Genomic DNA, 12,842 nt, shown 5'->3' on the forward strand with positions numbered 1-12,842 from the left:
TCCACCGAGTTATGGACTGAGGTTTACGACCCAATAACTCAAACTTGGAAGCCATGTTCTTCGGGCTCGCTGAAACGAGTAGGTTTCATGTCGTCTCATTCAATATCGGTTCGAACTAGTTTGGATTATGCCAGAATTCAGTATTACAATGGTCTTAAGCATGGCTTGTATCGGCATTTTTGCGTGTTAGCGACAGGGGAGAACGAATGGTTCATAACAAGGGATGTGATTTATTGGAGTTTAACTCAACTAAAAGAATTGTAAATTAAATTTTGCTCAACTTACTGTAAAGCTTCTTCTTTGGAGTTTAGTTTATAAAGGTGTTTTACATGGACCACAAACAATGTGATTTATTCAACATAAAATTATGTAAATAGTTTTTGTTTTTCACCAACTACTTTTCAATGATTAATCAAACTATTTAAGTGGTATCAAATTTCTCTATTGATTTGTCAACTGTTCAAATTTAAATTGGAATTAAAAAGGGAATGTCGTAAATCTGGAATTATTGATTTATTTCTTCTTATTAGTCAAATGACTTAAACTGAGAGTTAAAGTGTTTCTCTTGACTTAATAATTCAGACAGACTTCAGAGACAAGTGCTCCTTTGTCCTTCCTCTGTAGGATTCTCTTCTCTTCTCTTCTGGTATTAGCAAAGATCGAAGAATCTTTTTTTTTTTTTTGGAATTCCTGAAATTGGGTAAAAAAGATGGGTAACGCGCTTACGTTTCTCTACGGAAAATGCTGCAAACCCACAACGACGGACGAGTCTCTCGCTCCTCACAGCGTCTCCGCCTCTACCGTCGGTGTTTCAGCTCTCGCTCACGATCTTTTCAACTTCGAGAACACTTACCAGGTCTTAATATTCTCACTGAAACTTCTAAGTGTCCTTTGATCTACTTCTTCTGCTTTAGCTAATCAAGTGGTTGAAAAGTTCTGATGACCTGATCTTTACCTGAATTTGGTTCAAAAAGATCTTTAGCTTTAGGGTGGTCTTCAGAATATTGTAACAAAATTTATACAACTGGGTTTTGCTTAAACTGATACATCAGAAATTGATTTTGATGATGTCTTTACTTCTAGGTTCCTCAAGGGCTTGGGAGGTATGTTCAATCGTCCAGAAAAGCTCAAGCAAAATGGTAAAACAACACTACATTAGTTTACATGTTTCGTCTAGTATAAACTATGTGATTTTTGATGTGTGACTCTTGTTTTCCATGTCTATAAGGTATAGAAAGATACTTGAGGCATGGAAGCAAGCTAAACCTCCACCACAGACAGCAGAGGAAGCTACTAGGCTTGTTATTGAGACCTTAGAAAAGAATCAGAAAGCTGATGTTGAGGTATGTTTTTTGAAATGAGTAGCAGCAATAACTACAGATGTTTCGATTCTATACATTGATGAGTATTGGGATATGACAGGGACTTTTGTCCTTCTATGGACTCCCTTTGCCTCACACTTTGGTTGAGCACTCTGCTGAAGCTCCTGTGTCTTTGCCTGAAGGGATTCTTTACGAATTTCAAACGCTTCCGGTTAGTATTACTTTAGTACCAATTATAAAAGGAAAAAAAAAACTCAGTTTTGGGATTTGATAATGTTGCTGATCAAGATTGTGTAATGGAAAACAAGGTTGATCCAAAAGCTGTGGCAGATGGAGACACCATCACAGTGTATGTCAGTATTTCAGAGCCGGTCGTGGCATCTTCTGTACCAAAGGAAGTCAATCTTGCTGCGGTTCAAAGAGCTAAAGCACGCGAGCAGAGGAATTACCCAAAAGCAGATGAATTTCACCAAAAGATCATTGATTCTGGTTACAGGGTACTAAATATTCGGAATGAGGAAGTGCTTGCGCGGAAGTTCAGAATTAGACTAAAGTAAAAAAAAAATCACTCTTAAACCTTTAAGAAAAAGCTCAGTTAGATCACATATTCCATGGATTGTTTGTTAAGTGAAGCTGTTTGGTTATGGAAAAATAAATAGGGGAATAGATGCTCCGGAGAGCCAAATGCCGTTTGGGAAAGAGTCACAACAAGGGCTTCTTAAGATTGTTCAATGGAAAAGCTTGAAGGTGTTAGTTTATGGAGAAGATCAATATGGACGATGCTTAGGTGATTTATACTGCAATGGGATTTTTGTACAGGTAGTAAAAGTAATTTCCTATACTTTTCCTTATGTTCTGATAAAAACTTTGTTGAAACCGTTTTTTCGGTTTTTGTGTAGGAGGAAATGCTAAAAAAAGGTCTTGCTTGGCATTACATAGCTTGTGATAAGCGCACCGTTCTCGCAAAGGCAAGATTAGTAGAAAGCTTGTACTACATTTTTGCAAGTCTCTTGAGTTTAAACGCATTGTATTTTCTGAGTATTAACAGTTCATTTTCTTGTTTGTGTGTGAAATCAATCAGTGGGAAAAGGAGGCAAGGCATAAACGCATTGGTTTGTGGGCTTCTTCAAATCCAGAGAAGCCATGGGACTGGAGAAAGAACAATAGGCGTGAGTAGACATAATTGACTTTGCTTGGATATAAACGCAAACTGAAGTAATCAGCGTTTAAAACATTCAGAGATTTATGATTATTGAGGTTTTTTTTTCTAATCCCATTCCATTGTAAGTGACTTGGTGTGTAACATGTATCCCAACGTTTGATAAAAAACATTATTGAACCAAATAGAAAATTATTATAGACTAGTAACTCTATGAATTATCGACTATCCTGTAACAGACGACGACATGTTGACATCTCACCTACTAGTTCGTGATACTGTGTGAATATCACACAAGTATCCAAGTTTAAAACATGTTACTATACTTTTCTTAAAAAACAAAATATTATCACAGAACAAGTTTTAAAATTCCAAAAAATTATACAAAAGATATTTTGAAGCTTAGAGAAGAAATAGTTAAATTAGTAAGTATATTTTCCTATTAAAAAATTCTATAAAATATACTATATATCATGTTATAGTTTGTGTGTAAACTTTTAATTCCATATATGATATTTTATTATATGATAACGATTCCACGTAAGTAAAATATAGAGGACGTTAACCAATCTTCATCTTCTTCCTCTTCTCTCACAAACCAAATCAAACACATTTTTTAAACCATTTCTTCTTCGCCGGAGAAATTTTTCTGTTAAAGTCTCTTTCTCCGGCAAAGAAGAAAAATGTCTCCTACGATTAAAGCACCTCTCTTACCAAACCAAGAGCCTTCTCCATCATCATCGGAGAGCCATGGCTCATTCGCCGGAGCTGTGTTTAACATCTCAACGAGCATCGTCGGAGCTGGGATTATGTCGATCCCGGCTGCGTTTAAAGTTCTGGGTGTAATCCCATCTATCTCGATAATCGTGATCATAGCTTGGCTCTCCAATGTATCAGCTGGGTTTCTGATGAAATCGACCCTCGTCGGAGAGTCAACGACTTACGCCGGCGTAATGAAGGATTCGTTTGGGAAACCTGGCGCCGTCGCTGTTACGATTGTTTCAATGGTTGTCACTTTTGGGTCTATGATTATTTTCTCGATTATCATAGGTAAAAAAAATTCAATTTTGGTCTTGAAAAAAATTTGATTTTGGTATTGAAAAAAAATTGGGACTTTTTCTCAAACCTTAAAACCCTTTGAGAATTGCATTGATCCACAAGCGATATTGTTTTCTCTCTCTCTGTCAGGTGATGTTCTATCGGGTAATGAAAAGGATGGGGTTGTACATTTGGGTCTTCTTCAAGAATGGTTTGGTTCTCATTGGTGGAATACGAGGTTCTTTGGTTTGTTGTTCATCTTTGTCTTCCTCTTCTTTCCTTTAGTCTTATGCAGACGTGTTGGTACGTTTCTTTTTTAACCAATTCAAGTTTTCATGAAACCTCAATGCATATTGGTTGTCTGATGATTTCATCTGTTGATGGTTTCTGTAGAGAGATTAGCATTAAGTTCTGCAATCTCGTTTCTGCTTGCGCTACTCTTTGTTGTCATAAGTTCGGTGTTAGCGATTATAGCAATCGTTCAAGGGAAAACAAAGACTCCTAGACTCTTTCCAGACCTCAACGATGGTGGATTATCGTTTTTTAGTCTCTTTACTGCTTCCCCTGTTATTGTAACAGCTTTCACATTTCATTTCAATGGTGAGTATCAAGAATTAAGAATTAAGAACCAAGAACCTATCTTCTACTACTGTTGAAGTTTCCTGATTCTAAAGTTATGATTTTGACAAACATTATTGTAGTCCATCCAGTCGGATTTGAACTGAAAGATCCATTAGATGTGCTGTCAGCAACAAGGGTCTCTGTGATTCTGTGCGCTACAATCTACTCAGCTACTGGTCTTTTCTGTTACCTTCTGTTTGGGGATTCCACCATGACAGATGTTCTAATAAACTTTGATCAAAGCACCAATTCTTCCATTGGTTCATTACTAAACGACATTGTTAGAGTCAGCTATGCCATTCACCTCATGCTTGTGTTTCCTCTACTCAACTTCTCTTTAAGAGCCAACCTCGACGAACTATTGTTCCCTATGAAGCGTTCTTTGGTGGAAGACAACAAAAGATTCTTCGGACTCACTTTTCCATTACTGATATCTTGTTTCTTGGGTGCCATTGCTATACCAGACATCTGGTACTTCTTTCAGTTCTTAGGATCAACTTCTACAGTCACTATAGCATTCATCTTTCCAGCTGCTGTTGTCCTAAGGTATATGCAACCCTTAATTCCTCTTCTGTGATTCTGAATGAATCAAGTTTAAATCTCATCAGTTGCTTTGGTGTGTTTTGAAAACTGGCAGGAATGTAAATGGTTTCTCGACTTTAAGAGAGAAGATTGTAGCTTCAGTAATGCTTGTTCTTGCTGTTGCCACAAGTATCATCGCCATTTCGACAAATATATACACTTTCACAGCAACAGAAGAGATATGAAAAGCTTTCAGGAGTCTCTTTTCTTCATCAATTTGTTAAATATGGTAGGGCTTGTGTACATTTATCCTACGTTTGTTTGATGAAACAATCATTATTGAACCAAGTAGTGACATCAAATTTGCAAAACTGTAATGTGATATAAATCAAATTTCTTTTTCTTGCAAAGTCATAAGTGAGAAGACAAACAAAGCCATGCTGAGCCTTATTATATTTTTAGTACCTTGTGCAGCCATTTCACAGCCTGCTCTAAACAACAAGATGCAGCCTCTGCGAAAAGGGTCATGCTTATCAAAATCAGGAAAACGAAAGATTTGCTTTTGGCTACAAAAAGAAAAGGACACAAACCGTTTTGTTTTCTTATGGGTTTTTATGAATAGAGTAGAAACATATGGTGTTAATCTACGGAGAACTAGTAGTCTCTATGATTACATGTTTGTATAAAAAAGGATAATTTTACAGACTATCCTATTCTGACGATGACATCCAATTCTCTCGCGTCTCGTCTCTCTGATGGCGAAGCACGAAGGCAGAACTTTTCAGATTGATATCACCATGCCAGGTTCAAACCAAAATTCTTATACTTTAAGGCCTTTGATTATGATATTCCAAGACCTAGAACCTATGTTTTGGGGATTATGGGGTTGGGTTAAGTTAGGGGATTCACTTGATTTCGTGTCAGATTACTTAGGGCTTTGTTGAGATTTCATGTGTGGCTATTGTGTTATCACTTGACTACTTCACTTGACTGATTGTGAATCGGTGTAGGAGTTGAGATTTTAGGGTTTATGGGTGTTAGAGTTCTGTTTTGTTCATAACCGATCTTTTTTTTTGAATTGCAGAAGGGTATCCATTTGAGCCTCCAAAGATGCAATTTTCAACCAAAGTTTGGTAAGAAGATGATGACTCTTGTTTCAATTTTGTTGTAAGGTCTTAGCTTTGAGCTTTGAGTCTGTGAAAGGAAGTCTCTTTTGCATCTTTTAATAGACCTCAAAGCGTTCATGAGCTTGTCGTATGGACCAATTCGAGAATGATGTTTGCTTATCTCTAATCAAAGTAAATAAGCTCTGAGAAGCTTTGTTAGTTATCTGTAATTTTCTTATTGAGATTGACAAATGTGTAAGAAACTTAATTGCGTGGTACTACAGAAGCTTATAGAAATTGAATCGGTTGTTAATGCACAACTATTCATCTCTGTCATGGGGTAAATGTTTTGATAATATCATAGTTATTTTCTTATAATGTCCTATCTGTAGTCAGAAATTCAATCTCTGCTAAAGTTGTTTTAAAGGGTCACTACTAATGTGGTTGTATGTTAGTACGTTCATGCAATGTGTGCTAATTAAAGGTTTATCTTTGTTGATGATTCATGTTAATCAAAGATACAAGCTTTAAACCCTTGGATTTGTTGATTCATAGGTTGAAGAATTTGGAGTTTATGTCAAAACATGGTCCATATGCTTTGGAGACAGAACAACCATCGGTTAGAAGTATTCTTGTCCAGATCAAGCTTACAAGTAAGTACACCTGTGCTTTGTCCATCATGCTGCAAAGTAGTCAGATACATTTTTTTTTTCTTTGTTATATCATTAATAGCTGATTTTTGTTAGATTTAGATGATAGAGCATAAAACTATTATCATCACAAAAGATATCTTTGAAGTGTTCCTTTCAGAAATTTCAATATTCAGTGGTGTAGTTGTTGTGTAAACTTAATTGCAATTATGACAGTGGGCACTGGCCAGTGGGCAATATGTATTTATTACGATGCACGTAACTAATATAGAGGACGTTAACCAAATCTCTTCTTCTTTTACCAAACCAAGAGCCTTCATCATCATCATCATCGGAGAAAGAGAGCCATGGCTCATTCGCTGGAGCTGTGTTTAACATCTCAACGAGCATCGTCGGAGCTGGGATTATATCCATTCCGGCGGCGTTTAAAGTTTTGGGTGTCATCCCATTTATTTCGATAGTCGTGATCATAGCTTGGCTCTCCAATGTATCAGCTGGGTTTCTGATGAAATCGACGCTCGTCGGAGAGTCAACGACTTACGCCGGCGCGATGAAGGATTCGTTTGGGAAACCTGGCGCCGTCGCTGTTACTATTGCTTCATGAGCGATTAAATTTGTCGCAAAATCTATTGTTTTCTTTTTCATAAACTCAAAATTTGACAACATTAAAAACAACTGAATGTTTAAACACAAGATTATGAGTCGATTGAGACAGTATTTGTTCTTGATTTCTACCAAAAGCTTTTCCCAAATAAGCCTCAGATAGTGAGAAGAGTTCTAAGACCTGCACAATTCATGATCATAGTAAGAACTCAGCATAATCTACTTTGTTCACTGTACAGTCATTGCTGTAAGAACTAACCTTCTAATGTTCTTCGAGGGCACAAGTATTCCTCGCTTCTCGAGGCTCTTGAATCGATCTCTTGCAAGAGTGCAACATGCCTATCAAAATTAAGAGAACGACTGTTTCAGTTTTTTGCCACTAAGAAATTTCACAAGGACCAAAAACGTTGGATTCAGGGAACACAGACCTTCAGTTTACGAAGTGACCCAGTCATCTCTTCTGTCAAGAGGACTTGAACTGGAGGAGCCTCAAATCTGAAACAAACAGTCAGTTGACTCAGTATTCCTAAATTCAATTTTCAGAACTGCAAAATTATAATTTGACTAGAATGAGCTTGAAAATGTAAGAAAATGTATAGGTGTAAAGAAGGATTTAGTTTCATACTTGTACTTTCCCAAACGAGGAGGACGTATCTTCAGCACTTCCTGCTTGGCGACGACCCGTCGTAAATGTTTATTCTGTTTATCCTCATCTTCTCGGGCTATTTCTTTTAAGATATTGGGTAAGCTACAAGGTAAAACAAGATTTTGTGTAGGTGTGATTTTACAAGTAATCAGAGACATCATCAAGATATATTAAAATCACAAAATACCTGTCAATTTCCTTTGAGATCTGCTTTTTAGCCTTTTCCTTTGTCTCTTTTTTTCGCAGAGCCTTTTGCCTACATCGCTTATTTAATTCCACGCGGGTAACCCTCTTTGTTTTTCTTGCGAAACTGCAGTACAAGAATTTCAAACACATGAAAATAGTAAGTAAACAAAATATAATAGTACTGTCTTCCAAGAATTAGAGAGCTTCTTACTTGTTCCCAGCCTCTGACACTTCATTCTCAACGTCTTCTTCATCATCTTCATCTTCACCATCACCAAGACTTTTGTCCACTCCAAGAAAGTACCTCTGAGATAGTAAATACAAAAGCCGTATGGATTAAAACTATCAAATACAATGCTCATCTTTCCATTAATATATTGATTACAAAACAAGCAAAAGACTCACCTCATCTTCACTGACTTCATCTCCATCAATAGTCAGAGGAACAGGTGCAGGCCCTAACTCAGTTTTGTAAACTTTCTGCATTTCTTGAGCAACAGCTTCAGCCAACATATCCTGCAATAAAACGAAATGAATGCAACATTCACACACAAGACTAGGATGATAAAACAAGCTCGCTCAGATCTGTAAAACTTATTTAATAATGAATAAAATACCTGGTGACTTTCAGTTGTAGGGTTGTATGAGCATCCTGGATGTTCAATTTCTACTGCTGGAATAATTGAAGGTTTTTTGAAAATCTGTAAACAAGAAAAGATTCTAGCCAACTGAGTAACTGTCTCGAACAAAACAAATTCTCCATTACAGAAACAACAAAAGCAAACAACTTCAATTACAGGAGACACATTACCTTTCTAGGATTGGTCTCATGTTCTCCTGCAAGTATTTTTTTCGAAACGGAAATGTTAAATCATGACATAGAAAAAGTTATGATTAAGAAGCAACAAGAAAGTAAACATTAACAGACCTTTATTATCATCATCCCACAAGTCTACCATTTCAGAGGAATCGTCACCAACATTCTGAAAAGAAAGACAAAACATCATATGAAATAAGCTCTCCAGAACAATGTAGAGACGACGAACAACAAAAATCTTATAAAGCTAGAAAATCATATCATAAAAAAAAAAACTCACCTTTTGAACTTGTTTAGATGTTTTATCTTCTGTAACGACTGTTGCCTTCTTACTTTTCTTCAACTTTGGCTTTGAAGATGGCACTAACTGGACAAATGGGTTCTTCTGCAAAATACTGTCACAACGGAGCACTCTCTCTCTACGTTTCTCAATCTTTCTCTTAACCGGAAGGTCTGATACGCAAAATATCACATTCAAAATCAAATTCACGAACAAAAAAATAACTCTTTTTTTGCATTCTAAAATATCACTCCCATCCATGAACGTTCTCATAACTCCCATCAAAACTAATGAAGCAGCTAAATAAGTAAGCTTTATCAAACAAACACACTAAAAAGGCATATTTCATTACTATAAAACTCAATTAAACTTCAGCTGAGATATGAGGACTCAAACCAAGCTCTAAATATTAAAGGGCAAAGGAACAAACCATGGGATTTATCGACGTGGAAGAGGTCCTCGCTGGGAGCAGCGGAGAGGTTGCCGCCGGAGAGAGCATCTCTGGTAGACTTCTCAAAGAAATCTTCAATGTCCTCAGTGCTTATGTTAGCCCTCCATGCTTTTTTCCCTTTCCTTGAAGTTTTCGCCTTCTTCCCCATTTTTTTTTTTTCTCTGTCTCTCTCTCTCTACCGGCGGCGCGAAGGGAAAACGAAAGAGAAGGGAAAGGAGATGGTTGAAGAAGAGGACACTAGGGGTAAGTAAGTAGGGCTTACAGATATACTTTATGGGCCTTATGTAGCTCCATTTCCCTCTAATGGGCCCATATCATCAAACAAAACATTATTTCACTATAATTATCGCATGATTTTATTTACTGTAGTGATCGATTAGATATATATAAAAAAAATCTAGCAGGTAATTAAAAAATATGTGAGAGAATTAACGAAACCAAAAATTATAAGTTTCATACTTTCATGGTTATAATTATTCCATTATTTAATACATCAATCATATTTTTTTCTTCATTCGCATAGATAGATATCATGATGATATTACCATCCGAAAAATACATAGTAATTGACTTATTAAGTCCTTGTGCTTTTTTTTATCAAGGAAATTGCTTTTTCAAGTAACATCATGAATATTTTCAATCTGTGCATTCATATGAATATAAGTCTCGGATAATAATACCTTCAAAATTATTCTGCAACTTGATTTGACTTATATTTTAACCTCTTTTTTTTTTTTGTCTTCTATACTAACTTTATTAACATGTACGGTTTTTTTCTGAACATTATACGGTTATCAAATGAGCATAATTAATTAGAAACACATAATCATATATTGTGCTATCCAAAATTTGAAGTCATTAATCTCAAAGAGAGTAATTAATTAGGCAGTCGTACGTTATGTAACCTGTCTTCCAAGAAAACGAAAAAAAAATGCATGTTTTGTGAAAAAGGATGAAATCAGTTCTTAAGAATAGATTAAATTGGCGTCACGGCACATCGGACACCTGATTCCAGTTTAATAAAATAAACTAGAGCAGATGTTTGTTAACGTGTGTTATCACTTCTTCTCTCCCATTTTTGTGGGATTCCAATAAATAAGTTTTGAAAAAAATCTTGGTTACAATTAGTTTATAATTAGGAATGCACACGATCACGCATTATTTACATGTAAAGCATATATGTAGTCAAAAACTTAATGATAAACGCGTTTGTTTTTCGTCTACTGTATTCTGATATATATTTATATGAGGATGTAAATGATTGAGCAATGTCTATTATTTGATCAAAATACTATACCAAATATCGAAAATAAAAGAGTTGTTTTAAAAATCAAAAAAAAATGAGTGATGTTTGATAGCACAAAGCCGCCCCCGTGACCTAATTCTCATTTGATTCTTTTGTCACATTCAAGAGGAGAGTGGGGTAGATCAAATTGCTAAACCCTGACTACAACATATTATTGTAAATTCTTCTTAAGATATGTTCAATTTTATTTTGTCCTTTTGGTCTCATCTGAATCCCACGTATGGTCCATCCAATATGTTATATCTTGGAGTTTAATTAATGAGTCGTCCTTAACATTGATGTGCCAACATAGAGATGATATACAACGAGAGATAATGTCACGATGATCGCTAGACACTTTTTAATCAGACATGAGAAATATAATTTACAACGTAAACTGATTAGCCTATACTCTTTTAACATTATTGACATCAAAAGAAAGACAACTCTTTTATTATAATAGTTTTCTTAGATCACTGCCAGTTGTTCAAAAACCTAAGACTCTATATTTCAAATATATCATTAAATTGGTATGATAACAAAATATATATTTTGTATCGGTATACCAAATCTTTTTTTACAAAAATTTTTTTAAAAAAAAAAATTCTTATTTTTTGGTAGCTATGTTAAAATTTATTCTTAATCCACAATAACTTTAAAAGTTCTTGTTTTTTTTTGTTTGTCTTCAAATTGATTAAAATTTATAGAATACCTTTAGCTTGAGCTGATAATGACTATAGTGTTTCATAAATAATTTGTATAAGTTGGACGTATAAATTTACAAGTACAATCAGAAGCCTCTTCCTAATACGTAGGAAATAAACCAATGATCGTTTCGCAAGTGGAACTACTGAGTACTGACTATGAATATTGAATTTCATTAATTTCGTTTGTAAGATGATTTTATGTGCGTATTGTAAAACCAAAATGATACTAACATCAATTGTCTCGGGCAAGAAAATATAACTCATATGGAGGAGAAGACAAAAGAGATATAGCTGTCACAAACACGAGACTCTTTTACAAATTTTATTTTAAAATATATATTTACATAATGACATAAAATAAATGGATAATATGATAGGAAAATACTTGTCTTTCTAAAATGATCATATCTAAGCCAAAACTTTTAGAAGCGAAACGATGACAATGCAACTCTCTGTAGCCATTAGAATTCAGATGTAGATAGCNTTTTTTTTTTTTTTTTTTTTTTTTGACCTCTGACTCCTTTCTATAAATATACAGATAGTGTACGTTTACTCATATTATTTCACATATATTTTGATTTAATTTCCAGTCAAAAAAATTATATAACATTGAAAACTAATAGTATATATATTACGGTTTGCGAACATGTATAATCCAACTACATTATGTATAGCCGGCGGTGAAGATAAAGTTTATACATAGTGGAGTATAAACCGAGCAACAATATGTATAGACTCCACTTTTCTTTTTTTTGAACAAACAATAGTGTATAGACTCCACTATGCATATATTTATCTAGATACAATATGCATGTATTACCTCTCAACTACGTCATGTGTTAACTAGTTACACTGTGTATAAGAGTTTGAACATGTAAATGTACAGAAACCCATATAACACGAATAAATTGATCTTTCTAACTACACTTGACTTATATGTAGCTTAATTTCGTCGACTTGGTTCATAACGGTAGACTTTTCCGTAGAAATATTATTTTTGAAACAAAAGATTTTGTTTGTAAAAACTGTTTAATAGTTTATCATAGATACTTACTCAGATTATTCTTTATCTTCAACTGCAAGAGATATTAACATTTAAACTTTTGAAATCGAAATATATGTGTGTGTGTGTGGACATTGGATTAGGAATATATGAGTATTGTTGATTGACACTCAACAATGGTTGTAAAATCTGTTTTTTTTTTTTTGGCAAGTTTACAGTTATAGGTTAAGCTCTTTTGTAAACCTCACATTCCATGTTAATGATATTCACATTCCTATAGAAACAAATTGGATTTGGAACCATGATGATGTGGTGTCGCGATCCGGTCCAAGCCAGTCAACAACAATCATCAATTGTGATTATGACTAATTTATCAAATTTATATTACTGATCAGCTGTGCTTTAGAACGATGAAATCGTTAATTGTGTCTACAGAAATATTTAAT

The 12,842-nt window shown here is 34.8% G+C and overlaps 4 protein-coding genes across 5 annotated transcripts; 3 read left to right on the forward strand and 1 right to left on the reverse strand.

Annotated features, from left to right (window-relative positions):
* LOC104792903 (staphylococcal-like nuclease CAN2) lies at nucleotides 542–2,695 on the forward strand. The gene is made up of 8 exons (XM_010519162.2): nucleotides 542–856; nucleotides 1,084–1,139; nucleotides 1,229–1,343; nucleotides 1,423–1,533; nucleotides 1,631–1,875; nucleotides 1,982–2,141; nucleotides 2,222–2,290; nucleotides 2,404–2,695. Exons 1-8 carry the CDS (start codon nucleotides 710–712, stop codon nucleotides 2,497–2,499), a joined length of 999 nt encoding a protein of 332 aa, XP_010517464.1. The 5' UTR covers nucleotides 542–709; the 3' UTR covers nucleotides 2,500–2,695.
* Nucleotides 3,025–5,072, forward strand: LOC104792904 (putative sodium-coupled neutral amino acid transporter 7). Its single transcript, XM_010519164.2, has 5 exons — nucleotides 3,025–3,531; nucleotides 3,670–3,822; nucleotides 3,913–4,119; nucleotides 4,221–4,686; nucleotides 4,778–5,072. Exons 1-5 carry the CDS (start codon nucleotides 3,165–3,167, stop codon nucleotides 4,905–4,907), a joined length of 1,323 nt encoding a protein of 440 aa, XP_010517466.1. The 5' UTR covers nucleotides 3,025–3,164; the 3' UTR covers nucleotides 4,908–5,072.
* LOC104792906 (probable ubiquitin-conjugating enzyme E2 21) lies at nucleotides 5,128–7,170 on the forward strand. Of its 2 annotated transcripts, none has more exons than XM_010519167.1 (4): nucleotides 5,128–5,466; nucleotides 5,747–5,795; nucleotides 6,324–6,421; nucleotides 6,635–7,170. In XM_010519167.1, exons 1-4 carry the CDS (start codon nucleotides 5,418–5,420, stop codon nucleotides 6,682–6,684), a joined length of 246 nt encoding a protein of 81 aa, XP_010517469.1. In that variant the 5' UTR covers nucleotides 5,128–5,417; the 3' UTR covers nucleotides 6,685–7,170. The 2 variants fall into 2 exon arrangements, with proteins under 2 accessions (XP_010517469.1, XP_010517468.1); XM_010519166.1 differs by having other exon boundaries at nucleotides 6,730–7,170.
* Nucleotides 7,032–9,636, reverse strand: LOC104792905 (uncharacterized protein At2g40430). Its single transcript, XM_010519165.1, has 12 exons — nucleotides 9,381–9,636; nucleotides 8,951–9,123; nucleotides 8,782–8,836; nucleotides 8,665–8,690; nucleotides 8,471–8,554; nucleotides 8,259–8,369; nucleotides 8,065–8,159; nucleotides 7,855–7,977; nucleotides 7,647–7,769; nucleotides 7,450–7,516; nucleotides 7,281–7,360; nucleotides 7,032–7,202 (listed from the first exon to the last, which is right to left on the reverse strand). Exons 1-12 carry the CDS (start codon nucleotides 9,547–9,549, stop codon nucleotides 7,196–7,198), a joined length of 1,113 nt encoding a protein of 370 aa, XP_010517467.1. The 5' UTR covers nucleotides 9,550–9,636; the 3' UTR covers nucleotides 7,032–7,195.

The sequence above is a fragment of the Camelina sativa genome, chromosome 6 (genome assembly GCF_000633955.1).
Source record: "Camelina sativa cultivar DH55 chromosome 6, Cs, whole genome shotgun sequence".
NCBI classification, from domain to species: domain Eukaryota; kingdom Viridiplantae; phylum Streptophyta; class Magnoliopsida; order Brassicales; family Brassicaceae; genus Camelina; species Camelina sativa.

What these genes read in the sequence shown, in the direction of transcription:
- LOC104792903 (XM_010519162.2), top strand. Translation starts at nt 710, where the DNA reads ATGGGTAACGCGCTTACGTTTCTCTACGGAAAATGCTGCAAACCCACA. An exon ending in AAGTTCAGAATTAGACTAAA is followed by an intron (nt 1,876 to 1,981) that starts GTAAAAAAAAAA and finishes AAAAATAAATAG; the next exon opens with GGGAATAGATGCTCCGGAGA. An exon ending in GCAATGGGATTTTTGTACAG is followed by an intron (nt 2,142 to 2,221) that starts GTAGTAAAAGTA and finishes GTTTTTGTGTAG; the next exon opens with GAGGAAATGCTAAAAAAAGG.
- LOC104792904 (XM_010519164.2), top strand. Translation starts at nt 3,165, where the DNA reads ATGTCTCCTACGATTAAAGCACCTCTCTTACCAAACCAAGAGCCTTCT. An exon ending in TATTTTCTCGATTATCATAG is followed by an intron (nt 3,532 to 3,669) that starts GTAAAAAAAATT and finishes TCTCTCTGTCAG; the next exon opens with GTGATGTTCTATCGGGTAAT. An exon ending in AGTCTTATGCAGACGTGTTG is followed by an intron (nt 3,823 to 3,912) that starts GTACGTTTCTTT and finishes TGGTTTCTGTAG; the next exon opens with AGAGATTAGCATTAAGTTCT.
- LOC104792906 (XM_010519166.1), top strand. Translation starts at nt 5,418, where the DNA reads ATGGCGAAGCACGAAGGCAGAACTTTTCAGATTGATATCACCATGCCA. An exon ending in CAATTTTCAACCAAAGTTTG is followed by an intron (nt 5,796 to 6,323) that starts GTAAGAAGATGA and finishes GTTGATTCATAG; the next exon opens with GTTGAAGAATTTGGAGTTTA. An exon ending in TGTCCAGATCAAGCTTACAA is followed by an intron (nt 6,422 to 6,729) that starts GTAAGTACACCT and finishes TACCAAACCAAG; the next exon opens with AGCCTTCATCATCATCATCA.
- LOC104792905 (XM_010519165.1), bottom strand. Translation starts at nt 9,549, where the DNA reads ATGGGGAAGAAGGCGAAAACTTCAAGGAAAGGGAAAAAAGCATGGAGG. An exon ending in ATGAGACCAATCCTAGAAAG is followed by an intron (nt 8,555 to 8,664) that starts GTAATGTGTCTC and finishes TCTTGTTTACAG; the next exon opens with ATTTTCAAAAAACCTTCAAT. An exon ending in CCTCGTTTGGGAAAGTACAA is followed by an intron (nt 7,517 to 7,646) that starts GTATGAAACTAA and finishes TGTTTGTTTCAG; the next exon opens with ATTTGAGGCTCCTCCAGTTC.